The 25,598-nt window shown below is 39.2% G+C and overlaps 1 protein-coding gene across 5 annotated transcripts in view; it reads left to right on the plus strand.

Annotated features, from left to right (window-relative positions):
• The window catches only part of ADGRG6 (adhesion G protein-coupled receptor G6), a 114,665-nt gene that overhangs the window by 59,548 nt on the left and 29,519 nt on the right, over positions 1-25,598 (plus strand). For all 5 annotated transcript variants that reach the window (XM_054819522.1, XM_054819521.1, XM_054819523.1 and 2 more), the window contains 8 exons: positions 6,029-6,114; positions 7,483-7,535; positions 7,616-7,669; positions 16,864-17,006; positions 17,701-17,815; positions 23,030-23,091; positions 24,587-24,794; positions 25,269-25,434. In XM_054819522.1, coding sequence (XP_054675497.1) covers positions 6,029-6,114; positions 7,483-7,535; positions 7,616-7,669; positions 16,864-17,006; positions 17,701-17,815; positions 23,030-23,091; positions 24,587-24,794; positions 25,269-25,434 — 887 coding nt within the window. The remainder of the gene's footprint in view (positions 1-6,028; positions 6,115-7,482; positions 7,536-7,615; positions 7,670-16,863; positions 17,007-17,700; positions 17,816-23,029; positions 23,092-24,586; positions 24,795-25,268; positions 25,435-25,598) is intronic.

Raw genomic sequence — 25,598 nt, forward strand, 5'->3', positions numbered from 1 at the left:
ATTTTTGTAACTACAGAAGGAATTGAATGCTTTACTAATATTAGTATGAATAAAAACTGGACAATTAAGTCCTTTCTTTGGCTTTGAAACTCCCAAAAGAAAGTAGAAAGACTAAGGAAAATAAGCCAAATTCATTTACAGTAGAAGCAAATTTCACTCAGCTAACTGGCATCAATTTGGTAAATTGATTTTTAGACCAAGAGCAGACAGCCAAGAACAGGCAGTTAAGGTGCATTTCTTTTCTTTAATCCATTAACTATGTGGCTTACTACACACAGACCTGCAGGAATTCAGACTTCCTGCTACGGTTATCTTCAGAATGAAGAGAAATTCACCTGAATCTTCCCATTCACGACCACAGAGGCAGCAAGAGTCTAAGATAGAAGGGGTCAAAACCATAGGAATTATCTCAACCCCAATTATTTGGCCAGTGAAACAAAGGCCTCTCCGTTTCAGTAAAAACTCAGCAGATGAGAACCCAGAGAGAAAAAACATGTACAGCTTGTTTCTTCCAACGGTGTCCACATCAGCTGCTTCTGAGGAGACCAGCAACCATACTTTGGCTGCTTTTACAGAAAAAATCGACCTACGTAATACTGTGATGAATCAGTTACCAAATGAAAATATTTTGAATGGTTCTAGAAGCGCATTTCATGGCACTTCTGATGCAGCAGATGCTGTTACAGGGCCTTCTGTGAATGCAGCCGTTCCTCTTCTTCAAAGCAGAAATCCTAATGCAGAGCTAGCGCTGACTCTGGCAGGTGGGCTACGTCATTCTGACTCTGAGTCAGCGTTCCGCTCGCTCATTAGCAGCAGCGCTGCTTACGAACACACAAAAGAAATGATGTGGATTTTGTCCTCCAACAGCATTGGACATTTGTCCTCCAATTTTATGCCTATAAGCAACACCTTGGAGCCTGTGAGTTGGTGGAGTGAGACTGTATTTCATCACCACATCACCTCTGACATTCAAGAAGACAGACATCATTCTCTTTCTAGCTTACCTATATCACCTACAAAGGAGAAATCATCATTCAAAAAAAGTAGGCTAGATTTGCTAGACTTTGCACCTGAAAATTTTTACCTGGAAATGATAGAAGGCAATGCAGATAGGAAAACTTTTTCTACGTTAGCAGCAGACAGTGAATTTCAGTTTAGAAAATCTATGCACATTAAGGAATATCATTCAGGAGGCATTACAAATTTAACCTCTATGGAAACTCCATGTGCAAACCCAACAACTTTTTTTCAAAACATGAAAAAACCATACACAAAATTTATGCCTCACATCCAACTGACAGATTCAGTCCTAGGACACAGTAGAGAACTACTGGCATTTTCAGCGCTTCTGGTAGGAACAGGCTGGACAAGCTCAGCATTTAAGCATGTTGTAACCACTCTGCCTGTTTATGAACAATTGTTGACTGACATATATTTGGAAAGTGACAGCGTATTTATATCTAATAGCAATTACTGGTCTCACTATTTAAAAAATTCAGTATATTTTCAAAAGCCAAGTGAGAGCCTCAGAAATGGAGTACTGGAGAACAATTTAGATGTGTTTCATAATAGTAATGAAAATGAAGAGTCAGCTTTTTCCATATTAGAGCCAGAGAACATGGATAGAGTTGGCAGCTCCTGGGACTCAGGTTACTTGGATTTTCCAACAAAATATGTAGATATTTCCCCTTCTTTAACACCAAGTTTCTGGACTGTTTCCTATCATTTGAAAGAAGCATCTCCAGTGCTTTCTGGGGAGCCATCAGAAAAATGGTGGTTCTCATTTAATGAACTGCTTTCTTCCCCAACAGAGAGATTGCCATCCATTAGTTCACCTGCTAAGTCTGACAGTATCTCTGAACAAACATCTGCCATTAGATTATTAGGTCACAGGGCTGAAGAAAACTTCCCTAGTCATGCATCAGCTTTGGAAACACAAATCTTTAGTTCATTTATTCCAGGCCTTTCAAAGAGAATTTCAGAAAGTAGTGACACCACAATATCGCAGTGGCAGTCAACAATGAACTTTGAAAACCTAACCATGTCTTCCAACAGCAAATCGTATTTTGATTTTCCTTTCCCTTCCCTGGAAGCTCCTTTGAGTCAACCCTCTGTACGGGTACAGGTAAGTCCCTTTGATAAGGTACTTGAAAACTCCACAGAAAAATTAATGATATTTGATAGTTTGCCCATACAAATTGGAACTGACATAGTAAGTAATCAAACCAATATGACTTCCCTACACAATAGGCAGCAGCTTGTTTCTGCCCTTCCAACACATTCAGGAAGCCAGCCTTCATGTTCAAGGGATAGCCAATCTGCTTTCTTGATCAATACACCAATTAAGAGTTTGGTAAACAGTACAAGAACACATGGATCACCACAGTCTCAAAGTCTTTCAGTGAATGATGCTGTAACAAATACTACTGATAAAGCAAGAAGTAAAGTTCAACTAGATGCAGGTGGTTTTTTTAAAAACCTCAGTTTGATGAGTTCTGACTTCCTTCCAATGACACTGTCTTTGGAATTAAGGAACCTTCTTCATTCAGACTCAAAATTCAGAGTCAGTGTACCTCCTAACAGCTACTCCACACCTGAGCTCCCGCAAAGTTTTCAGAACCATCTTGATACAGTTTCTCCAAGCCTGATCCCTCAGTGGGATGTAGCAGAGTTAAGCTTGCCAACAGCAGTAGCACTGAGAAGTCATCAAATTGTTTTAGGACACAACTCTGTTGAAAATCAAGGGGACAGTCTGAGATACTCTCTGTGGGCAGTTGAACAAGAAATCATTGGTGATAATGAAGACATAAGGAATTCTGCTCTTCTGACATCAACGAATGTATTGAGGCTTTCCAAATGGGATTCGGAAGGGGAGGTGTATGGATCCTTTAGCAAGCACAGAGAAGGAGTGCCTTCTCTGAATATTGCTAGTACTCATGCCTTGGATTTTGAAAATGCTGATTATGGACATTTTGCAAACCTCTCTTCTATTTTGGAGTCATCAAGAACTGCAGTAATGAATGATGTGATGATACCTTTGCCATCTTCATACAGTGGAGTTATTATTCAGCACAAAGAGACCATCTTGAAGGACACTCTGATGACACTTGCAGCCACAATTCATCACTCTTTCATGCAGTCCCAAATGCCAGTTTCTTCTGTAATGTACAATCAGTCATCAGTTTCGGCACATGTTCATTCCTTGTCTGGGACAAGCCAAAATACCACCCCTTACCCACCACTGAATCAACTTACTAGCTCTCCTGCAGTCTTTTTATCTTGTTTGTGTTACTCCACTGCCCTGGGCTGCCTGTGTCGACCTGAGGTCAACTACAGTACGTCAAGCCGCTAAGTTACATGTAGAAAAAAACCAGATCATCTTATCTATTAGATATTCAGTTGGTAGACTGAACATAGAAGTAGCTGGCTTTCATCCTTTAGATATAGCTCCATTTAGCATATGAAAAGATTTTGGAATAGTAATTTAACTCTAGTAGAAGGGAATTTGTAACATCATAGTGATAGTAAATGTCATTAACACGTGATGTCTAATTTTTGTGTACTTCTCTAAGACAGCTCTCATGGGACTGTGAGGATAATATATTGGGTTGCCATGTATTTTGTGTATTTTTATGACATTTTATTGTTACAGATTTTATGAATGTTTTTCACTTATAATCTTAATATATTTTAAGGATTTAACTTTCAAAAAGCAAAGATTTTCTAAAAGAAACTTTTGGATAATGTGCCCAACAGAATTAAAATCAAACAATCCTGGTATTTAATTGATCATTATATTTTTGTAGTTGGTGGTGGGTGTGGGGAGAATTGTTTTTCCAGGTTCTCTTTTTCCTCTTTTTTCAAATTATCTTTGGCTACTTTTCATCAATTTTCTGCCCATAAAAATATTTATTTTTCATTCAGCATTTTGAGGTGGGATTTCCACTGTTTAATTTGGAGAGTGAGAAATCATTTTTAGTTTTCACTAGCTGCCACTGCAGTCTCCTGAGAGTGCTTTAAAATGTAGATTAGTTCTTTGTTCTCGTTCTTTTTTCACCTCATTAAAACATGCTTTGGGTCACCATCTGGTGGAGATCTTGAAGCTGTTGAATAGTTTGTAGTTACTATGTTTGATTTTAAAAATACTTTGCATATTCCTATATTAAGGTGATTTTGTCCATATACATAATTATATAAATAAGGTTATAATTATATATATGATTATACATGAATGTGTGAGAAGATATATAATGCACACTTTCTGTATGTGTTAATCTGTATAGCACATATAAAAGGTACATTATACATATAAAATTGAAAATATGTATATACAGAGATATATACATACAAATGAGATCCAAGTCTTGCAAGTGTTTTCAATGTGCCCAAAGTCCAAGTTTCTACTTCCAAAGACTTATTTTTTCTCTTTTTTATTTGAAACTATCACAGTAATAATAACAAACTAAAATACTTTTTCAGATCAAAGTGCACACCACATTTGTGCATCTGCTGAGTTATGGGAGGGAAAAAAACCAATAAATTAAAAAGGAAGCAAGTTCATTCTACTCATATCTAAAATTTAATCATAGCTTACCAAAGAAGGTAACTGGTAAACCATCTTCTTGCAAGAAATTGATTCTTTAGTATTTTATCCCAGAGGAATTTTCATACTAATCGCAGTGATCACATGGTCAATTCCATAATGAAAAGAGAGAACAATACTCAAGCCAGCTGATGAATAGGATAGTAACCAATATGCACAATAAAACTGGGAAATATTGACTTCGCATTTTTTTTCCAGATGCTTTTATTTCAAGCTCTTGTAAAATGATTATCTATGAGTTGTAAAATGATGACATTTGCTCCACCTAGAATAAAAGGTCTTTTATTTAGACTCAAAAAGATAGAGCAGTTCCTTTACAATCAAGAGACAGAAGGGGATTTCTGTATAGTTGTTGTCATGTCCTGTTCTGTCCTATGTAGTGTCTCTGTAAGATTTCCATAAGATTTATATAAATACATGTATCTGTGACCAAGACCCACAACTTCATTTGGTAACAGCCCTGAACCAAGCCATGCCACATGTGCGCATACATGCAACTGAATTGATCCAAAAGCTCTTAAACCTCCCCCGCATCCTGGGAAATTTTATCCAACTAGAGCATACAGAATTTTTAGTAGCTTAATGAAAAAAATTTGACTTGTGAAAGTATAGACTTTTAACACAGAGGATAACTATGAGACGCTTTGATGTTATTTATTAGATGTGAAATCTTGTAATGCTGCCTACCAACATGAGCTTAAAGAGAATTTATATTTATCCAGTGCCATTTCAAAATAATTTTACTGAATATAAAATTGCTCCAAGCCAAGCGTTACACATTTTGTGACTGAAAGATGGTTTGTTCAGCTGCCAGTTTTGTAAAGCTGCTGTGGGTTCTTCTACTATCTGGCTATTGCCAGGCCCGAGAGCAAAGACTGTGCTGTGAAAACAAGACATGGATATCCCTTCTCCCACCTAATTCTGTCCTCAGCTACCTTGTTGCTTTCAATTTATGAGCCTTATCTGCTCTCACAGAGTTTTAAGTCTAATCTGCAGTGGTTGAATTCTGGACTATAACAGTATAACTGAGAGCGGAATTTATCCATGTTACAGACTTCAGTAATTATGATTATTTTTTAAATTCATGACACTTTCATGATCTTGCTTTTACACACCACACTAAAGGCATATGCAAAATACTATTTCTATGGACATTGTTTGTGAGTTTCCATGTCACATTTCAAGTGTCTCTAAAATATGGAGGGGGAGGGAATTCTTGTCTAATTTGACAGGACTAGTGAGAATGGGCCCAAGCCTGCAGGGCTTGTTCACTCCAAACTTGTATAATGCCAACAAGACCTTGAGGTGTCGTTGTATCTGGGGTTCAGCCCAATCTTCATATTCATCATGAAACTAAAGTCTCTTTATTCAAAAGGTAAATTTGCTCAGCTTCTCACATTATAATGCTTTTTTTTTAACGGACAGGTGGGCTATTCTACAGGATATCTATAACTGTCTTTAGTTCCACCTCCAACTCGGTATCAAAAGTACATGATGTGGTTGCAGAATGGGTAAGTTAAGTTTTCTTTCCTGTGTGATTACATATATGAATCTGCTCCATTGATGTTATCAATCTGAAAAGGGGAAAGAAAAAAACCCACCAATTAAATTCTTAAATTAATATGCGTTCTCTGAAGATCTTCCTATTACTGATTTGCACACTAATGAATTCGGGTCTAGCTGGGGCTGCTAGGCACTATGGATAAAATTTTGAAATGTCTCCACTATACTAGCCAGCTTCTTAAGAAATGTAGATGCTAGTTGAGATTTTGGAAAGTATGGAGGAATCAAAATTGTCTACTGAAAGAGGGAGATGTCTAAGTTCCAACATCACTATAGAGAATTAAATTTTTCCACTCAAATTCTAATGTGTTTTTGAAGTTATAATGTGATAGAAATAATAAAAAAACAGGCAGCGTTCACTTGTGTGAGGCAATACACTTTTCCAATTTACCCTAATATTCTCTACTTCAGAAGTCTTCTGCCATAGGTCAGTTGTTGAGGTTTCTTGTAGCCCGTGGTTTTTCAGCCCATTTTAGCAGACATAAGCTCCTTTCTGGGGATTCTTGAGGTTCCTGCCTCTGAAAGTTCCTCCTGCCCGAATACAGATATTCTCTGTCCTTTTCGACAGGTCACATAGTGGCACTCACACAATCTGTAAGTAGTCTTTATACCAACTACTTACATGAAAATATGATGTCATAAATATATGGCAATTATTCTTTATTTTTCTTTTAATAAACCTTGAGGCTTTCAGCTTTCAGGAGCTAAGGAAACCACCTATACTCATCTACAGCCAGAAGCACGGCCATCCACACCTGCCAAGGTTGTTCTCTTTGCAGGAGTAGCCAGGCGGAGTACGTAGGTGCCTGCGCCAGAGAATCTAGAAAGGCGTCACTTGGCCCTAGCAGACTATGCAGAAGTGTTTCCCAAGGGGAAAACTGAGCAGCCATTGCCCGCTCAGAATACATAGTACAAAGGCCTGAAAAAAAGATCATCATAAGGTTGTAGACTTTTAGGTGAAAATTGACCCTGTTGTTTTGTCTGTAAATCTTTTCTAATCAAAGTGTTTCTGAGAATTTAAGATGAGGAAGAGAGGGAGAGAATGAGAAGTTCAGCATCCCGTGCACTCGCCTTTTCACTGTGTCGTGACCTTATAGAGATTTCCATCTGTCAGTAAAAAAGCCCACATCTCTCACTACCAGTTGTACATCTAATATAACAATCCTCACTGAAATGGGAGAGTGTTCTCTTTACTTTGAAAAACTGAAGGAGATTTCTCAAGGGGGAGAAGGGTGAAACTCTAACTCTGCCTTAAGCAACAAAGAGCTCCATTAACATCTCACCATTCATGTGATCAATGTCTTCCTGTCTTTCAGCTAAACCGTACTTTCCAGAACTGGAATTACACTGTGTATGTGGTCAATATCAGGTAAATGAAGGGGGAAGATGTTTATCCTACATTCCTTTTGAGAATTAGCGCACCCTAATTAATGTTTATTTCTTTTATAGCATTCACCCCGGCTCCATAAAAGAGGGAGTAAGAGAAAAAAGAAGTATTAAAAGGTAACATTTTAAAAGATATTTTCTTGATAGAGGCAACAGCTGCTATTACAAGTGGCTTTACAACAGGCTTTATTGTCTGTTATTGGATTCATTGTCTATTATTGGGCGTATGCTGCCAGTCTGTAAATATATGACTGCTGGTGAGCTGAGTGCTCTGGATGTGCTCAGAAACCTCATACTGGTTATCATGTTTGTTTTGGTTTAAACCTGCTGGGCTTTAAACCTTAACAGATCATTTTTTTCAGAGCTCAGGTTTCGTCTGTCACAAAACTGAATAGACATATATACGTGGTATGGCGTACCCAGCTTTCTTTAGCGCCAGGCTTTGGTACACTGGTATCTATCCACTGTCACTGCATTTATTCTCTTGAACCAGAGCCTTTTGAGTTAACAGACTTCTTACTAGATGCAAAACACTGAATAATCATGCTAGAATTGAACGCCAAACTAGTGTGAGTTAAACTATTTACCATATGCTCTCATTTCCTGACTTCTGCTGGGCTCAGAGGCACTGGAGTTGGGATGGCCTCAAACACAGCCAAAGAAAGTTAGATAGGTCACACCCCCTGAAAATTGGGCCTCGGGGGATTTCTTTGAAAGCAGCAGGCTGATTTCTGAGGGATATATAGGGAGGGAGTGAATCTTAGGACCAAATTAAGGAGAGGAAACCAAAACATAATTAGTCTTGTGAGGAATGGGCAACAAGTGGGTATGGGATGTATGTTTTTGCAGTGCAGGCAAAAGTCCTGTAGGAAAGGACTGTAACTGCTGACTCCTGAGAACTTCCATGATAACAGCTGGGCTTTTTAATTTCTAAGATAGCCCAGTATTCCCAGTTTACCATCAGGAAGTAGTTACTGATGCTTCCAGTTTTCTACAGAGTTTACCTAGATGTGAAGAGATCTGTAAAAGGTACTATCTCCTTCCCACACACCCACAGCAGAAAGACAGCTTTTATTGGCAAAACCATTTAACTGGTATAGTGTAAACTCAGTCTCTGAATGGGCTATTTTGCTGCTTGACCTACATTTACAGTAGGGTGTAGTGATGTGGGTGGGATTTTTTTTCACGCTTCCAAATGATACGGTTATGCCAGCAAAACCTTTTAAGTGGAGACCATGCCTCAGGTCTTACCGACACTCCAAGACTGCTGAGGAGTGTAAAGCTTTTCCCCATCCTTATTCCTGCATCTTTTATGAGACTAGCAGCCCAGCTTGTCAGCATCTGTTCTCCCCTAGACTGCACACCTGATTTCTTCTCATCTCATCATCCTGCCATCCTATCCTATGGATTTGGTTCCCTTTCCCTTTCCCTTTCCCTTTCCCTTTCCCTTTCCCTTTCCCTTTCCCTTTCTTTTCCCTCCCTTTCTGACATACAGTGAATATGGCACTAAATTACTTCTAATAATGTATCATTGTTACAGGGAAGTAACCTCATCCCCATTTACTTTGCTCATCATATGTAATTTCAGAGGCAATGGAATTACATGTTCGTAATATAACACACAGTTTTTCAAGGTAGGCCTGGTCTAATGAGAAACTGGCCTTCTCATGGGCTCTAGTGCACTTTGTGTCAAGGCCAAACGGTATTTTGTCATCATTCTGAATAATTTAGTATAAATGCTAATCATGTCACACAAAATGTTACTGTTCTCCAAATAATCAGGATTGTTATGCTGTGCATGTTTTCTTAGAAAAGGAAAAAAAAAAGAGAGAAGTCAAGATCCTGCCCAACCTAGCAACCCAGTAGGGGTAACGCAGGGATAATTAAAAATGTAATTGAGCTACATGATATGTGAATAACAAAAACTACACTTTTTACACATTGTATATGCACATATACATATGTAGAAATATATATACACAGCATTTTTTGCTGTTTTTTCATGTATTTTTCAAGTCTTGCATATATTTTCATGCATTGTTTACCTCTTACAAGAGAAACATTTGGGAAAAGTTGGCGTTCTCCCACCTTTAGGTCTTCTGAGTATGTCTATCATTGTACATTGCTTCCCTTCTGAAACAAAAGAAGGATCACCTTCCCAGTAGTCTTCAGTGTTCCTGGGTTTAGTCACGAGGTTTCCAGTTCTTTGAGGTTCACACAGCTGTTTCTAGATTTTGCAAGGAAGAAATCTGTTGAATTTCTGAAGATCCAGAAAGCTTTTTTCTACTACTTCCCAATCATTGATTTTAAGATACTTTGTTAGGTTTTCCACTTTCTTGGATCTGTCCTGGGTAAGATTCTAAGGAAATCCTACAAAATACCAGAGTAATGTTTTGGGGTGTAAAAACTTAGCAGGTTACAGGTTGGAAGTTTTTAATCCCTGGTGGAAGTAATGTTAATTTCTCATTACTCAGGCAATCCACTGAAATATTATGGCAGAGTTCTTGTATGTAACTTGCTCACAGTGTGATTTCATACAGTTTCTATTAATTAAATAATCCTATAAACTATTCCTGTGAATAGTTATCCAAAGATTTTCTTATTTCTCCATTTTGGATAGTCAAGAATAAATCTGTTGCAGATTTAGACATTCCATTATTTCCCTTAGTCCGTAAGTACTTTGTATTCCACTTGCCTTCATGTTCATCTGAACAGAATTTCACTTCACAGTTAAAATTTAAGACCTAACTCATAAGTATCATGGCCTTAACTTTATCTTTTACAGAACAGAACATATTAGTCTTACTCTAGCTCACTAAATTTTATGTCTCTTTTCTAAATTTTCCGCAAGATCATAGCCGTCTGGTTTCTAAGGCACTATCACAATTCTTTGAATTGCTCTTTGAGAAGTTTTCCCTCTCTTTACGTCAGATCATATTCTTAGCATTCAGATCGCAGCTTTTTTCCTTACCTTTTGGATTAGTATTTTATGAAACAGTTAAAAAAGCCCCAAACAACAAAACAAAACAAACCCAAAACCTTTCCCAACCTTTTGTATGCATTTTGCTTTGCTTCAAGCCTTATTTACCACACTGCTACCTTATCAAGGAACTTCTGTTATCAGTCTCCCCACCTAGTCTTCTTGCAAGTGAAAGAGGAAAAATCATTAGAGAGAGAATGATTCAGAGAAGAAATAGAAGCTGGAAGTGGGAGGTAGGAAGCTGGCTTTTTTTGGCATGTTAAAAATAGGTGTTTTCCAAATAAATATTTTAAACTGTACTGCATTCTGGAGAAGAGCAAAACAAAACAAAAATATGGAAGTGGATTGTTATTCTTTCATTGCTGCGTTCTATGAGCTGCAGAAATCCAAAGTACACTGTGCTTGTTATGTGTTTACGTACATGGTGATGAGTGCCAAGTCCAAAAGTGCATATTATTGTCAGCACCTTTAATACTGTGAGATCTCTGGGTGACAGCAGTATATCAAGCTAATACTTTGGTAGAATATTAACTACTTTAATAGAATTTTATCACAGCTGTACTCAACTTTGTGTCTGTGTTTAATTTTTTCCTCTGGTTGTACTGTTTCCATCTCTTAAGGAGAGGGCAGCTGTTCAAAATAAAGTAGACAGGAGTTGGGAATGGGCTATGGACATAGCTGTTTCTTTGTCCCCCATTATTTTGCATAGACCTTTGAAACTTAAGCCAACTTGTGTTCTTTATGTAGATAAATTATAAATGTGTTTCTTTTGTTTATTCTTTGCCTTTTGTGACACTGCAGCACTGTCGTAACTTTCTGTGACTGCTGCTTTTCTCAGAAGGGTCCTACTGATCCTAGGTCTTGTTGGACAGCTATGTTGGGCTGCCTCAGTAGGGGAATTAAGCAGTTCAGCTCCCCTGCTTCTCCTTTCTTCTTTTCTTTTGCAAGCAATTCTGAGAATTCAGGACCCAATTCATTTATAACCTTTTCTCCACTTAATATACAAATATTATGCTTGCTCCAAATTCCACTACTTTATTGTCATAATTTTGGCCTGTTTCCTGTGTTCAATTGCTTCTACTATGTGAAACAACATTAATGTTAGTACTGTTAAACAACTCATCCAAATTAAAAACCGCAGTGGTAGCAATCTGTGTAAAGACCACTAAACTTAAACAGAAGTCCTGTCTCTTGGGAATGAAAACAGAGAGGAAAGCAGGAAACTAGAGCTGCCCATGCCTAGTCCTCGTTTTTGAAGTCTGTGGGAGTTATGCCACCAGTGGCAGTGAGGCAGATTCAGGCTCCTACATGCTGTGTTCTTGGGTGCTGTGTTGCTTAATGGAAAGTTTAATGCACTTGGATAAAACTTAAGCTAATTAGATTGTGTAATAGTTCTAGACAGGAGTTAGAAACATCAGAGCAGCATGATTTTGCTTTTATAGTCCAAAGTATCTTTACTGAATAAAGTATTAGGCTTTTGCATTCTTTGTGGATTACTTCAAATTAATCATTGCAAAATAATAATGCTATTCTTTTTATAAATGAACATATCAGTGACACCTATGCCTATTTTAAAGATTTTCCTGGTCTCTACTGGTGCAGTTCCAGGAACAACTTGAACCTGGCCCACCTCTACTCCCCCCTACTTCAACTTCAGCGTTACAGAAGGCTGTAAGGGACAGCCATGACCAGTGCTGAGCAACATTTTAAAATGCTGCATAATGTGTACATTGTGTGTGTAATATTTCTGCTTGAAAAACTGGCCAACAAAGAGCCAAGCAGAAGTCCTCAGGTTTCTCCACAGTGCCCTGCTGGCATCTTGTGTCTATGACCTGTAGAGAAAGCCTTCATCACAGATGGAGGAATTTGGGAATTCCTCCTGAGCGACTGAAGGAAGATCCCTTCTTAGCCTCCCGTTGAAGCTGCCCGCTCCTGATCCAGCTTCCAAGGACTTCCTTTGTCTTTCCACTGACTTTAACTGGATTTGGTGTAGATAGATGCCATTTTTAGGAAAATAATGTGTTGGGGAATGAGGTTTTTCTTTGTTGTTTTGGAACATAATTCATAACTAAAAACTCATTTCAGCGAAGACCAGCTGTTGAAATGTGGGGGATTCCAGCTCTTTCTGTTTTGCCTTTCTGCTACATTTTCTAATAACGAATAGTCTTCATACTAAATCATCACACATTATAAGTGCTTTCTGTTGAAAAGCTGTAGTTGTTTGTATTCCCACACTAGATCTGCAAGGAGGAGCAAGGCCTGGAGACACAAGGTTAGGCACAGAGGTGTGACCATGCAGCTCCAGCACTGTTCTGGTACAGTGGCCATTAATTTAAAAGGGAAGCTTAGGATGCTTTTATTTTTAGTAGTCCAAAAAGTGCTGCAATTTTTAGTTTTGTGTCCTGAAGTCTCAAATTTTATATTTTTTCTATAACGTCACCTTCTGCCGAGAAAGGAGCCTTTTCATCCTTGGCATTACTTAGAATGTGTCTATTATGCCCTGTCCTACTTTTTTGCTCTCTGTTCTGAATATTTTAATGGTATCACAGTCAAAATCACCTCAAGTAAAAGTTTATCCATAACTGATATGCTTTTGTGGAATGCTTTTAATTTTTCCTTTACTTTCATATTTCTTTCTGTCTCATTCTGTGTGTTTTCAAACATTTTGTCTGCTGTTTGTATTACATCTTCACTGAGTGACTTATGCAATAGTCAGCTTTTTTTTTTTTGGTTTGTCTAGTTAAAGTAAAGAAGTTAGTAGTGTTTACGGGTGACTGTGGGCCTATCTGCGTTGTCGGTATTGAATTATAGCTACCCATCACTGCTTATCTTCAAAGCCAACATAACAGCAAGATTGGTAAAGAATTTAATGCTGACATCTTAAAACTTTTTCAAATATGCCAGGGTAGTTAGGAATTAAATTCCCGGTGATTTTTAGTGGAGATTTGGATTCCCTGAGTACTTAGGTGCTTTAAAAATGATTCTTTATATACTTTAAATCAAGTAACATTAACTACAAAAGACACTAATAGCGATTTGTTAAACAGTTTGACAGCCACAATAATTCAGTGTTAGTTCAGCCTGTTTAGTACAACTGAAACAAGAGGAGAAATAGGCGTTGCTAATTATCAGCCACATATCTTCAGGTCTGAGGCGGTCCGTGCTGCACGGTTCGCATGGTTTGTTAATCCTTCCTTCAGGCTCCTCGCATGGCGTAGCGGTGAGACCACAGCCCGTGTGTAGGCACACTGTCCTGGAATAGCTCTGAGTCACGCTGCCGGAGAAGAAAGCCGGCTTTGTGGTACGCGCCATGGCAGCGCAGGCGCCCCCACCGCCTCCTGTGCCTCTGATGAGGGTGCAGCTTCGTAAACTCCTCTCTCCGAGCCAGCTTAGCTCAGCGGACCAGGACAAAGTGGGGTAGACGCTGGTCTGCTCCGGTTTTCCTGCTTGCTCCAGCTGTCACCATTTCAGTCAAAGAGAAGAGAGGGATAAATACTTATCCCCATTGTGTTTACCTATACCACAGTCCATTTTTTTATATTGACAGCAGTAATATTAGCAGTACAGGTTACTGTAGGTGATGTGTAATTTGTAATTGATTACTGCTGCGAGAATCTGTCTGCTTTTATATGGCACATAATAAAAGATGTAAGGTTGGGTGTAGCAAATCCGGTGACACCAGCGGAGCATGGCAGTATTCTTTGAGCGTAGGCCTACTATTTCACAAACTGAGAATTTTGTTCTTCATCATTAAAATGTTTTCTTTCTGGGATCTGAGTGTGACAAAAGTGGAAGGAAGCACTCAGCTTCATATTGCGTCAGCTGTCAAGTTAAAAGGTATTTATTTACTTTGGGAAGCTAGCATGAGTCATTCTGAAAAGTTTATAGAAATTGTTTTCATCATAATATGGAACAGGTTCTTATTACACAGTATATATGACTTGTGCTCTAGGAGTTTCTCAGAAAACAAATAACAAAGTGGTTTAACAGATTATTTTTATCAGTGCTTCATAATCAATACTTTTGTCTATAATTGTTCAAGATAACTGTAGCCAGTTATACCTCATCTATCATTATCCCTTCTGTTTTGTTGCCATTATCCCTCCACTCTAACAATTTTGGTTAGTTGGGAGTTCTGCAATAGGCAGCGTAGTCTTAGCAGTGACTGTTCACATATGACTTCTGTTGTGCAGCCAAAGTGCTGAGGTAGGGAGTGGCATCAGTATATTAAGTTTTCCTCTTCTGAAGTAAAGGGAATAGATGAGTGAAGCCAGAATCTTTTAGGAAAGATAGTTAAGTGCCAGAAGACTCGGGGGCTGAAGTACTGGAGGGCTGAAGGAACTGGCAATCCCATAGGCAATTTCCATGCTTCTGCTAAAAATAAATGCCACAATAAACTGGTGACTCGTAATATATCCGAGGTATACAGCAAAAGCCTGCTAATGCATATCCACCCTACTGAGGCTATTGCCACACGTTAGGCACTCCACACAGACCAAAGGAATGTTAGGAGGAACTCGGTATCTTTGGGAGCAGGGCAGGAGCGACCTGGCCAGGCACAGCTGGAATGTCTCTGCTAAAACACATCCATTGGAGAAAAAACAAGCCAAGCCAGCAGGTAGTCACATTTTTATCTTCTCCAGCAACATGTTACAAGTAAAACAGCGGATATGGCAAGAAAAAAGGAAAGTGTACTGGTATTCAACAAAAAACCCAGCAAAAAACCACACCAACCAGGGACCGTGTATATTTATTTACTTATTTCTTTACATCTGCAACAGTGAAATGTGTGGAGTATTTAGTTCACATTCGTGATTTCTTTATGAAGTTTGGGCTTTTCTTTTTTTTTTTTTTCCCCAAGACTGAAATGTCATTTTCTAATACCAGCTCTCTTAATGACATTTCACTAATAAGAGTACTTCAGAATTGTCAGTTGGAGTTATTCATTTTTCGGAATGATATCTGACAGAAAGAGGGTTAAATCTGCCATCTAAGAGCAACATCTGTACACAGTTTTATACTGTACCAGACTAGGCATCTCTGGAAAGTGCAACTCTAAGTTGTCATCATGAGGATGTCTTTCTGGAAGATTTTTGGAAATGAAGCCCTGGTCTGTCTAGGAAGGGGTACCCGAAAACCCTCTGCCGTAGAGCGCCCCTACAGATTTTTTCTCCTACTCTTCTTCAAGCAGACCGCTAGATCCTTTAGCTCACTGCTGCTTTCTTGCACCGGGGGTCGCCGGTGAAAGCAGCTCTGTTCGGTGTGTGCCCCGCTCACTGTATGTGTGCTGGCAGCGCCGCCGCTACCCAGCCTGCCAGGAACTGCTCACACACCACGAAGGTCTGTCTCTGTTCAGGCAGCTGGGTATCCAAGGGCAAGGCCAAGATGAAGACAGACCAAAGTAGGCTTGCTTTTTCCTTTTTTCCACATTTTGGCTCCCATGGAGATCCAATGTTCCATGCTTCAGTGGCGTCACCTCCTACTTGCCAGAGCCAAGCAATGCTTTTAGGTACCAACATATTCTCTTCTCCAACATGTGTTTTCTGTGTCCCAGGAGGAAATTTTTGAGCCTTCCACTCTGGGCTTCTTTCCTGTGTCCTGCTAGAACTGCTTTTCTGTTCATTATTTCCCTTCCAGAAAAGCTATGTTTTTGGACAAGGGTGGAGACTGTTTTATTTCTCTCACAGGAAAGAGACTTGGGCGCTTCGAACTACTTCTTATGCCCAAGAAAGTAGCAGTGGGCTACAGTACAAAACAGCTATTACTGCTCAAACTTAAATTACTCATCTGAGCAACTAGACTTTCCTAATTAGGACTAAAAGTTTCAGAAGTGTGTCGGGGTGTTTTTCACTCCATCATTTAAGTGTTAGGCATCTGTTCTTTGTTAACCTTCTAGTCTTCCTCTGTAGTCAGTGGAGAGATAGACCTTCTGTCCCATCCTGACAAGTTTTGTAAGGTGGGATGAATCAGCTCTTAAGTTCCTAACCCATCAGCCACCAGCTTTTAGAATTTAATTAGGACCCATTTAGAACTCACAACTTTTTTGTTTCATCTTTGAATATCTTTTAAAGTAAGCTAAATCTTCTGAAAACATTTCTTAGTTCTTTTGATGAGATGCTTCTTTAATGGTAACTAGAGGATGAAATTTCCCTACTGTACTTTCATGTCATGACCCTATATATACAAAAATAATAATTTACAGATAATGAGCAACATTAACATTAACATAATGAGCGACACTGTTCCATTCCAGAGTTTGCCAGATATTTTTATTTCCACACATTTGGCCTCTGCTGTTCTGACTCAAACACTCAGATAATTTTCCTTGCAGTTTTGGGGTTTTGGCTCTTCTGGTTTATAATTCTACCAACAACATCAATTTAGAAGAGGAAGACATCCGACAGAAGCTCTTAAATAATAATGGAACCATGGAAGGAGGATATAAGCTTCATACTGTGGATGTTGATCCAGTGGGTAAGTAGTTTTTGGCTTTGTTACACAACAGATTTTGTCCATAAATAAGCATCATCTGTGTTAAAATAATCACACATTTCCAAACAGTATGACTGTTTCAGATTTTAAATTGTCCCTTTAAGCCTCATTGTTCCACTAATCTCAGAGAGCTGTGCTCAAGATATCTCTTTTAACACAAACACAGTTGTCCAGATTGCTTTAGTTAGTGTTGTGCTCTCTGGTTTGAAGAGGCTGGGACAGTTCCTGACAGCTCGTCTGGTAGTTTGAGGATGATTTACAGCCAGAGCTATAACGAGACATTTTGGACTTCCAAGGCCCCTCATGCCTACTCCTGAACCCTGTTGTTCGTGCTCCTGGCAGCTGCTGCCCTTAATCAATTTCCTTTTAGCTTTCATCTTTTCCCATTCAACTTCTTCCAGTCAGACATTGCCTTTCCCATGGCGGGAGGAGGTGGGGGCTGTTGGAGCGCAAGTGGATGCAGCATGCACGTTCTATCCTTTCCCTTGAGCAGCAGCAGTATATGTTGTCCTCTGTTGTATGCCTCTCCATTGCCACTGCTCTACAGATAACTACCCAGAATTTCATTCGAAGACAGCTTTGTGCTGTAGACTGGTTGATGAGCTTAGGACAAGAAATGGAAGATGATTAAATGAAGAAATTTACCAGTAACACTGATGTATTTATATTTTTATAGAAAAATGTTTAGCTGAAGAAAACCCTCCAAACTATTTTTGGCCAGATACCAGACCAACTGTGACAAACTTTACATTATGCCATGGGAGCTCAGTTCAGACTGCATCAAGAACATGGTAGGTGTTCAAATATCTGAGAAGCTGAGAGCTTCAAATGCAACTTTCTGGTTATATAGTTAAACTGCATCCTCCATAATGGTTGCCATTGGCTGGTATTGTATTTCAGGAAGATGATTTCTGTACTATGAGAGATTATGTGTGTGCAGTAAGAGTATGTACTTCTGCTGTGGTTTAACCCCACAGCATCACACAGCCGCTCACTCACTCTTCCCCCCACCAAGCAGATGAGGAGAATGGGAAAAAAACTCATGGGTTGAGATAAAGAGAATTAGATAGTTTAACAGGATAACAAAGGAATAATAATAATAATAATAATAATGTTGTTTTGATGTTCCTCAGTGGCCTGACTCTTAGGTATATAGGCATCTACATGATGTACTTTTATAATTAGGTTCTCTAGCTGGGCAGCAATACCTTGCCACAATGGGGCAGCCCAGGTGGGTTTGCCTCTGTGCTGCCAGTTGCTCTGCTTCCATTGCTACAACCCAATTCCCCACAGGGAACTGACCACCATCTATGAATCAGTATAAAGGCAGAGCATCAGCCACTTTTCTCATTCAGCAATGTCTAAAGCCAGCTGGATGGCTTTCACCTTCTCCTTCAGCAGGTTCTGTGACTCATTGTGTAGGACTCCATACAGCAGCCTTCTACCTTCGATTCTTTCCCACAGTGCGACAGACCCATCAGTGAACAGGGCATACTGCTTCTCATTTTCTGGCAGTTTATTATGTGTAGGGCCTCTTTAGCACGCATCACCTCCTCCTCTGGCGATGTTCTGAAATCTTTGCCTTCTGGACAGACTGATTAATTCCAAGATTCCTGGACGATTGGGGTTTCCTATTTGAGCCCGCTGTGTGAGCAATGCGACGCTCTTACTCCACATAGCATCAGTTGCATGATGGGTGGAGGAGACCCTCTCTTTGAACACCCAGCACCAGCAGTCGGGGTGCCAGGAGGAGCCGTGTTTCACTGCCAACCACTTCTGAAGCAGCTCAAACCCCTTCATATGCTGCCAGTATCTCTTTTTTCAGTTGGAGTGTAGCGGGCCTCAGATCCTCTGTACCCCGACTCCAAAACCCCAGGGGTCAGCCTCAAGTCTCCCCTGGTGCTTTCTGCCAGAGACTCCATCTCCCCGGCTGTGATGTAGAGCACATTTTTAACTTCTAGTCCCCCCTGTCATTTGATAAAGAGGGCTTACAATCAGACTTTAATTTGGGATATGCATTCTCCAGAAACTCACAATGCCTAAGAAAGCCTGTGTTTCCTTTTTGCTAGTTGGTGGACACATAGTTGCTATTTTGTTGATCACATCCACTGGGATCTGATGACTCCTGTCTTGCCATTTTATTCCTAAAATCTGGATCTGCTTTGCAGGTCCCTTGACTTTACTTCATTTCATGGCAAAACTGGCTTTCAGAAGGTTTTGGACTATTTTCTTCCCTTTCTCAGAAAATTCTTCTGCTGTATTGCCCCATACTATCATGTTGTCAGTGTATTTCAAGGGTTCAGGTGCTGTCTGGATCAGTCCATGGCAAATGGTGGGGCTGTGCTTCCACCCTGGGGGCAGTCAATTCCAGGTGTACTGGACGGCCCTCCAGGTGAAAGCAAACTGTGGCCTGCACTCTGCCACCAAAGGGATTGAGAAAAACACATTAGCAATATCAATCGTGCTGTACCACTTGGCTGCCTTTGACTCCAGCTCATACGGATGTTCCAGCATGTCCGGCATGGCAGCACTCAGCCGCGGTGTGACTTCATTCAGGCCATGATAGTCAACTGTCAGTCTCCACTCTCCATTCGACTTCCACACTGGCCATATGGGGCTGTTAAAGGGTGAGCAGGTTCTGCTGATCACTCCCTGACACTCCAGTTGACGAATCAGCTTATGGATGGGAATCAGGGAGTCGGTTGGTGTGATATTGCCACCAGTGCACTGTTCTGGTAGCAATTGGCACCTGTTGTTCTTTGATCCTCAGCAACTCCACAACAGAAGGGTCCTCTCTTGCAGCTCACTCAGGGACAGGGATCAGGTAATCTCTGGTTCTGTCTCTTCCTCCTGCTCTTGTGATGGCCCTGTCCATCATCCTTTACTAAACAAGTTGACTTTCATGTCCATTTCGTCTTAGGTATATTTGTATATATATATTATTTATATATTTAACCCCAAACAAGACCTGAACCACATTCAGGAGACCTAGCAATAGAAACATGCTGGTCTGAACATCCCAAGGATATTCTACATTCTCAAGAGCTATTGTAATTAGCCTGGAAGAGAAGGGGAAGGTGAAGGAAGGTGTGTCCCTCACATATTGGCTCTCCAAGGAGAAAAAGTAAAAAGTGTAATTATTAATAGCTTCCGAGAGATGGCTCCCGAAGTACCAAGATGAAGACATTGCTGTCGCTTCACTCTGTGCACCGCCTACCACTGCTGGATAGAGATACCAAAGTGGTATGATTTTATCATACTAGAAGCCAGTAGTACACCGAAGAGCAGAGCAATAACCTTAATCCAGTGCCTAGAGGTGACAAACCACACATAAACACTGATAACCAGTATATACAGCAAGTGAGGTGTTAAATAACACAACTCTGAGAACAGCTCCATGAACACATAAAACGACGTTGTGACCAGTGACAATTAAACTAATATAATGAATGCTTATAACAAATTTGTTTTAACATGCTCTAGTCAGATCTGTTGTTATCTCAACCCTTCGTGCCCCATGTTGGGCACCAAAAAGGACTGACGTGGTTTAGCCCCAGCCGGCAGCTGAGCACCAGGTGGTCGCTCGCTCATCCCTCCCCCTATGTGGGATGGGGAGGAGAATGGAACAAAAACTCGTGGGTTGAGATAAAGACAGTTTAATAGGATAACAAAGGAAGATGATGATGATGACAATGATGACGACGACGACAACTATAATTTTATATTTTTATATATATATATAAAACAAGTGATGAAAAAATGCAATTGCTCACCACATGTAGGAGGATAAAATCCAACACCCTGATGCCCAGTGTATTTCCAAGAAGCAATGCCGCCTCTCAGTTAGCTTCCCCAGTTATAACCAGAGCATGATGTTCTGTGGTGGGGAATATCCCTCTGGCCAGCCTGGGTCAGCTGTCCTGGCTGTGCTCTCCCAGCTTCTTCTGCACCTGGTAGGGCGTGAGAAGATGAAAAGTCCTTCACTTGGTGTAGACACTACAACTACCTAGCAACAACTAAAACCATCAGTATGTTATCAACATTATTCTCATAGTAAATCCAAAACACAGCGCTATACCAGCTACTACAAAGAAAATTAACTCTATCTCAGCTGAAACCAGGACAACTTCACTGGTAAGAAAAACTCATCTACCACTTATGTAGGGCATACTGAGGCCCACAGTTAATACATGTTCAAAGTGAATATAAAAATAACACCTTCTTACAGAATGAAACTGCTTTTTTCAAGTCATGTTATTTATGTTACTGAAACCAAAGTTTCACATTTGCTACCACTCCACTACTACTATCTGATTTGTTTAAGAATTTCTCAACAAAATTCTATGAAGATGAGATGTGTATTTGGTTTAATCCAGAACCTCTCATCTCATTAAGGGAAAGTAAAAGAAATCCTGTGAAACAAGCATTTTGCCAGTAGTTAAGTCATAACTGAAGGTGGGGATAATCTTATGCTTAAAGATTTGAACTTGTGGTTTTAAGGTTTAGGATAAATTTTCCCTGATGTTGGCTTTCTTTGTGAACATCTACAAAAGATGTAGACACTGTATCTCTATTTCCCATTTGTAAAATGGGAATATTATTACTTCCTTTGATATATTACCAAAACAATATGGCTTTGATCTCCTTTGAGTTCCTTGAACATGGCACTATGATGATGCAATATTAGTCAATTTCTTCAGTATTTAGGATGCTCACCATTAAATGCAATATAGTAGTCTTATCCGCCCACATTGCATCTGGAACATGTTCTGAGAAGACCAGATCTTTTACTTTTTGAAAACAATATGTCAGCATGGATATGAATCAGCTTTGAGGTTCTGTGCCAAACAGGAAAGCAACCAGCATTATATTTAACTAACTCACTTCCTCAGCCTCTTAATCTTGTACAAGAACTGCTAGATTCTGATTGACCAACTTTTGTTGTAGAGTGAGTAGTACAGAAGTCAAATTGTTTTTATGTCAGAGCCTCGAAATCATAAAAAATTAAGGCTTCTGGCCTTGCTGCCCCAGTATTTCTTATCTTTATTGTTCATTTGTGATCTACACAATGCCATTGATTGTCCATGTACAGCACTTCTTATAAAAACAATTACTGTGTTCTGCACTGTGCTATGCTTTCCTTGCCACTGCCTCCTCTAGCTTTTGCCAGTATGGACCACAGGTGGGATGTGTTTTCAGAGAAGAGGAAGCTCTTGTAATGGTCTCTTCTAGTCCTGTGCATCCCACAGTAGAAGCTTACCTGCTAGTGTGCTGTTATAATAACGGTGATCAGCTGAGGAATAACTTTATTCTCTCATGTGCTGAGTGAAAGGATAGCTTTTTCCCATTCTCCATCCTGCCTTTGCTATGCTATGATAACATAATTGTCTTTAAAGAAAACTGAGGAAATAGTGTGTTTAATTTTGGAGCCATATCTGGATATTTTGCTATGGTAAGGCTTTTTAAAAAAAATTTTGAAAAAAAAAAATCTTTATATCTACCCCTCACCTTGGATCTGGATCTGATGGTGACCTGCCCTAATTTTCATGGGTGGCATAAAGTTACATCTTCATATAGCTCCCATGCATGTTCTTCTGAGAGGTATTGTGGCTTGCTATTGACTTGATCAAAGCTATTTATATGAAAGGGAAATTATAGAAACAGCATCTGATTAGGCTATAATAGGGGCATAATAGTTTGTGTCAACATTTGTGTCTTTCCTGAAATACAAGGCCAGAATTTCCACTGATGCAGTTTATCAAGTCAGTATAGGAATCAGCTGGGAATTTGTCTGAAAGAACTAGGGTTTCTCTCAGCACTGTCACTTAATTGATCACATATTTCCACTGTCAAGCATACATATTTCATTTCACTAGGGGTCATGGTGCTAGGAAAATTGTGAATTGAGAGGAGCGGACCCCTGTGACACCGACAGAAGAATTCTGAAACATTTACATAATTTTGCTATTGTATTTGATGTGAGTTTTGTCATTTTTCCTCTTTAGCTATTTGGGTCTGCAGAATTATACATCATACTGGGGCCAGCCTGATCTTAGAAATTGCACAGGTGGGTATATTGATATTGGTCTTTGGCTAAAGGAATAGTTTTGTAGACTATGGTTACTGCTTTACTGTAAGGAAGTTATATTAAGGAAGAATATCTTCCTCCTTTTTGCTAAGTTGTTTAAAATCTTTCTAAAAAAAAATCAATGCAAAGTAAATATTTAAACTCTGGGGAAGTGCACCAAGTTGAATTAAGCCCACTCATTAAAAGCTTTGCATACCAATATAATGAAATAAATCAAACTCTTCAGGTACTTTAAGCAAGAATAGAGGCAGGTGGTAGCTCACCTCAATTTGATATTCAGGTTCAGACAAATTTTTAAATGTTCCAATGCCTGTAGGTGCCAGTGGAAAGACTCCCACTCTCTTCACTGGGCTTATGATCAGACATTTTCAGATTTATTCTCAGTTTGCAAAATACGTCTTGATGTCATTCTGGCCTTAAAGGAGTAATAAAATAAATAGACAACAATTTTATGGCCTCTTTTTTTGGTGCCAGAGCTAGTGAAGAGAATGATACTCTCATAAGTAATTTGGAGTACCTACAGTAAGCTCCTGTTCTGAATTGCTTTCTTGGAGAAGCCTCTTCTTTCTCCTCTGATAGAGAGATCCTAGGGAGCCTGGCTACCAAACTTAGTTGTTTGAATACTTGCAGTCAGGCTATATGAAAACACTGTTTCATGTAAAATGAACATTCCACAGTAAATGTAACAAAAGCTGTGTTATAAAACACGACATTAAAAAACCAGAGCCAGCTGCAGACTAAAGAAGGCTGATCTTTCAGAATCTTATTTGCAAATTCTAACAAATCTCAAATATTTTGATATTGTAAAATGTTAGCGTTTACGTTAGTTTTCTATCCAGGTGGCATCAAACCTACAGTTTAACATGTGATTTACACTAATGTTTTGCCATTGGACACATTATCAAACTTTCTTTACCAGGAAGATTCTTCTCATGAAATTTGCTTGTGTGTTGTGCTTGCCAACCCTCTGAGCAAGAGTGCAATACTCTGAAGGAACTGAAACATTTACAATGGGGTCAGACTTTCTCCCCAAATCTTGAAAGAGTGACTATTTTGTCAGTAATAGTGACTTTGGGTGCATTTGTTTCACTTCAAGAGTGAAACTGGTTTTCGCAGTGAAAAAGAAAGGATAGCATAAAGAGGAAAAAAAGAGAGAAAATATTCTTTTTATTCCTTCCCCTTTTTTTCCTTTCAGTCAGCCCTTTCCATAATAGTTCTGATTTACAAACTCAAATCAAATTAAGGAAAAGAAAGGCACAGCCAGTGAGGACAGTACATAATAATCAGCAGGCTTTATATACATTTTCATAAAAATATAAATTTGAGAAAATGATAAAATCCTATGTTCATTACAAGTACCACAGAACATGCTCTAGCTTTCAACAATGAGGATAAAAATTTGTAATTCTGCATTACTTCAGGACTGATAGGCATTATTTTCTCTTTTTACTTCATTTTACGTGTATACTTACAGAAAATGCAGCTGACATAGCCAATCAGCTTCTGAATCTCACTGGTGAAGGACAGCAGCTAACCTCAGACAAAGTAAATGATGTTGTGCAGAAGCTCAAAAAAATTGTGAACGATGAAGAAATTGATGAATCTCTGGGTTCTACCGTGGTGACAATTTTTTCCAATATTCTAACCAGTTCAGACAGCGTATTGGCAGCATCATCTTCAGAGTAAGTATTTCTGCATTTGATACAAACTTTTGAGAGCAACCTGCAAGGTTGGAAGGATTCATCCTTCCATATATAGACAAACAATTGCAGTACAAAACCCAAACTTTTCTGATTTCCATCAAAAAGAATTTTCCAAGTTAGATATACAAATGTTTCTTCTTGTACTAAAATTTGTGTACATGACAAAGTATTCAGATGGAAGAGAAGTCTCCTGATACATGACACAGCATAGATCTAAGTATTGTTGGAAAATTATTTCAAGACTAGTGATATGTAGTCAGATAGTTCATGTCAATAAAAAGCTTTTGTTTGCAACAGAGATGCATAAGTTTACAGTCTGATAGTTTCCTTGTGAATACACAGATGGGTGGTAGAAACAGTCAATAACAAGAGGATCATCTTAAATGTGGAGAGCATACAGAGCATAATATTTTCTGTATTCAGTCTTTAGAATAATTTTATTTCTGGTTTTAGAGCTCTAAAAACTATTGATGCCTTGGCTTTAAAGATCCAGTTCACTGGACCATCCATGAGTATTTCAACAAGAAATCTCGCACTTGGAGTGTCTTCTGTAAACTCAACTTCATTCAAAGGTGGTTCTTTCAGTGTCAGTCCACAGAATAATGCATCTGATTTCCAGGTATGGAACAAGCAGTTGTATTTGAACATGAAATGTGCCTGTTGTTCCAAGCGTGTTTATTGTGGTTCCTATAAAACCACTTACAACTCCCACTTCTCCCCCTACTTTCTACTTCCGTTTTCCTGCAATCATCCAAACAGATTAATGTAGTGTTTCCTTGAGTG

Source organism: Grus americana, chromosome 3 (assembly GCF_028858705.1).
Source record: "Grus americana isolate bGruAme1 chromosome 3, bGruAme1.mat, whole genome shotgun sequence".
Lineage (NCBI taxonomy): Eukaryota > Metazoa > Chordata > Aves > Gruiformes > Gruidae > Grus > Grus americana.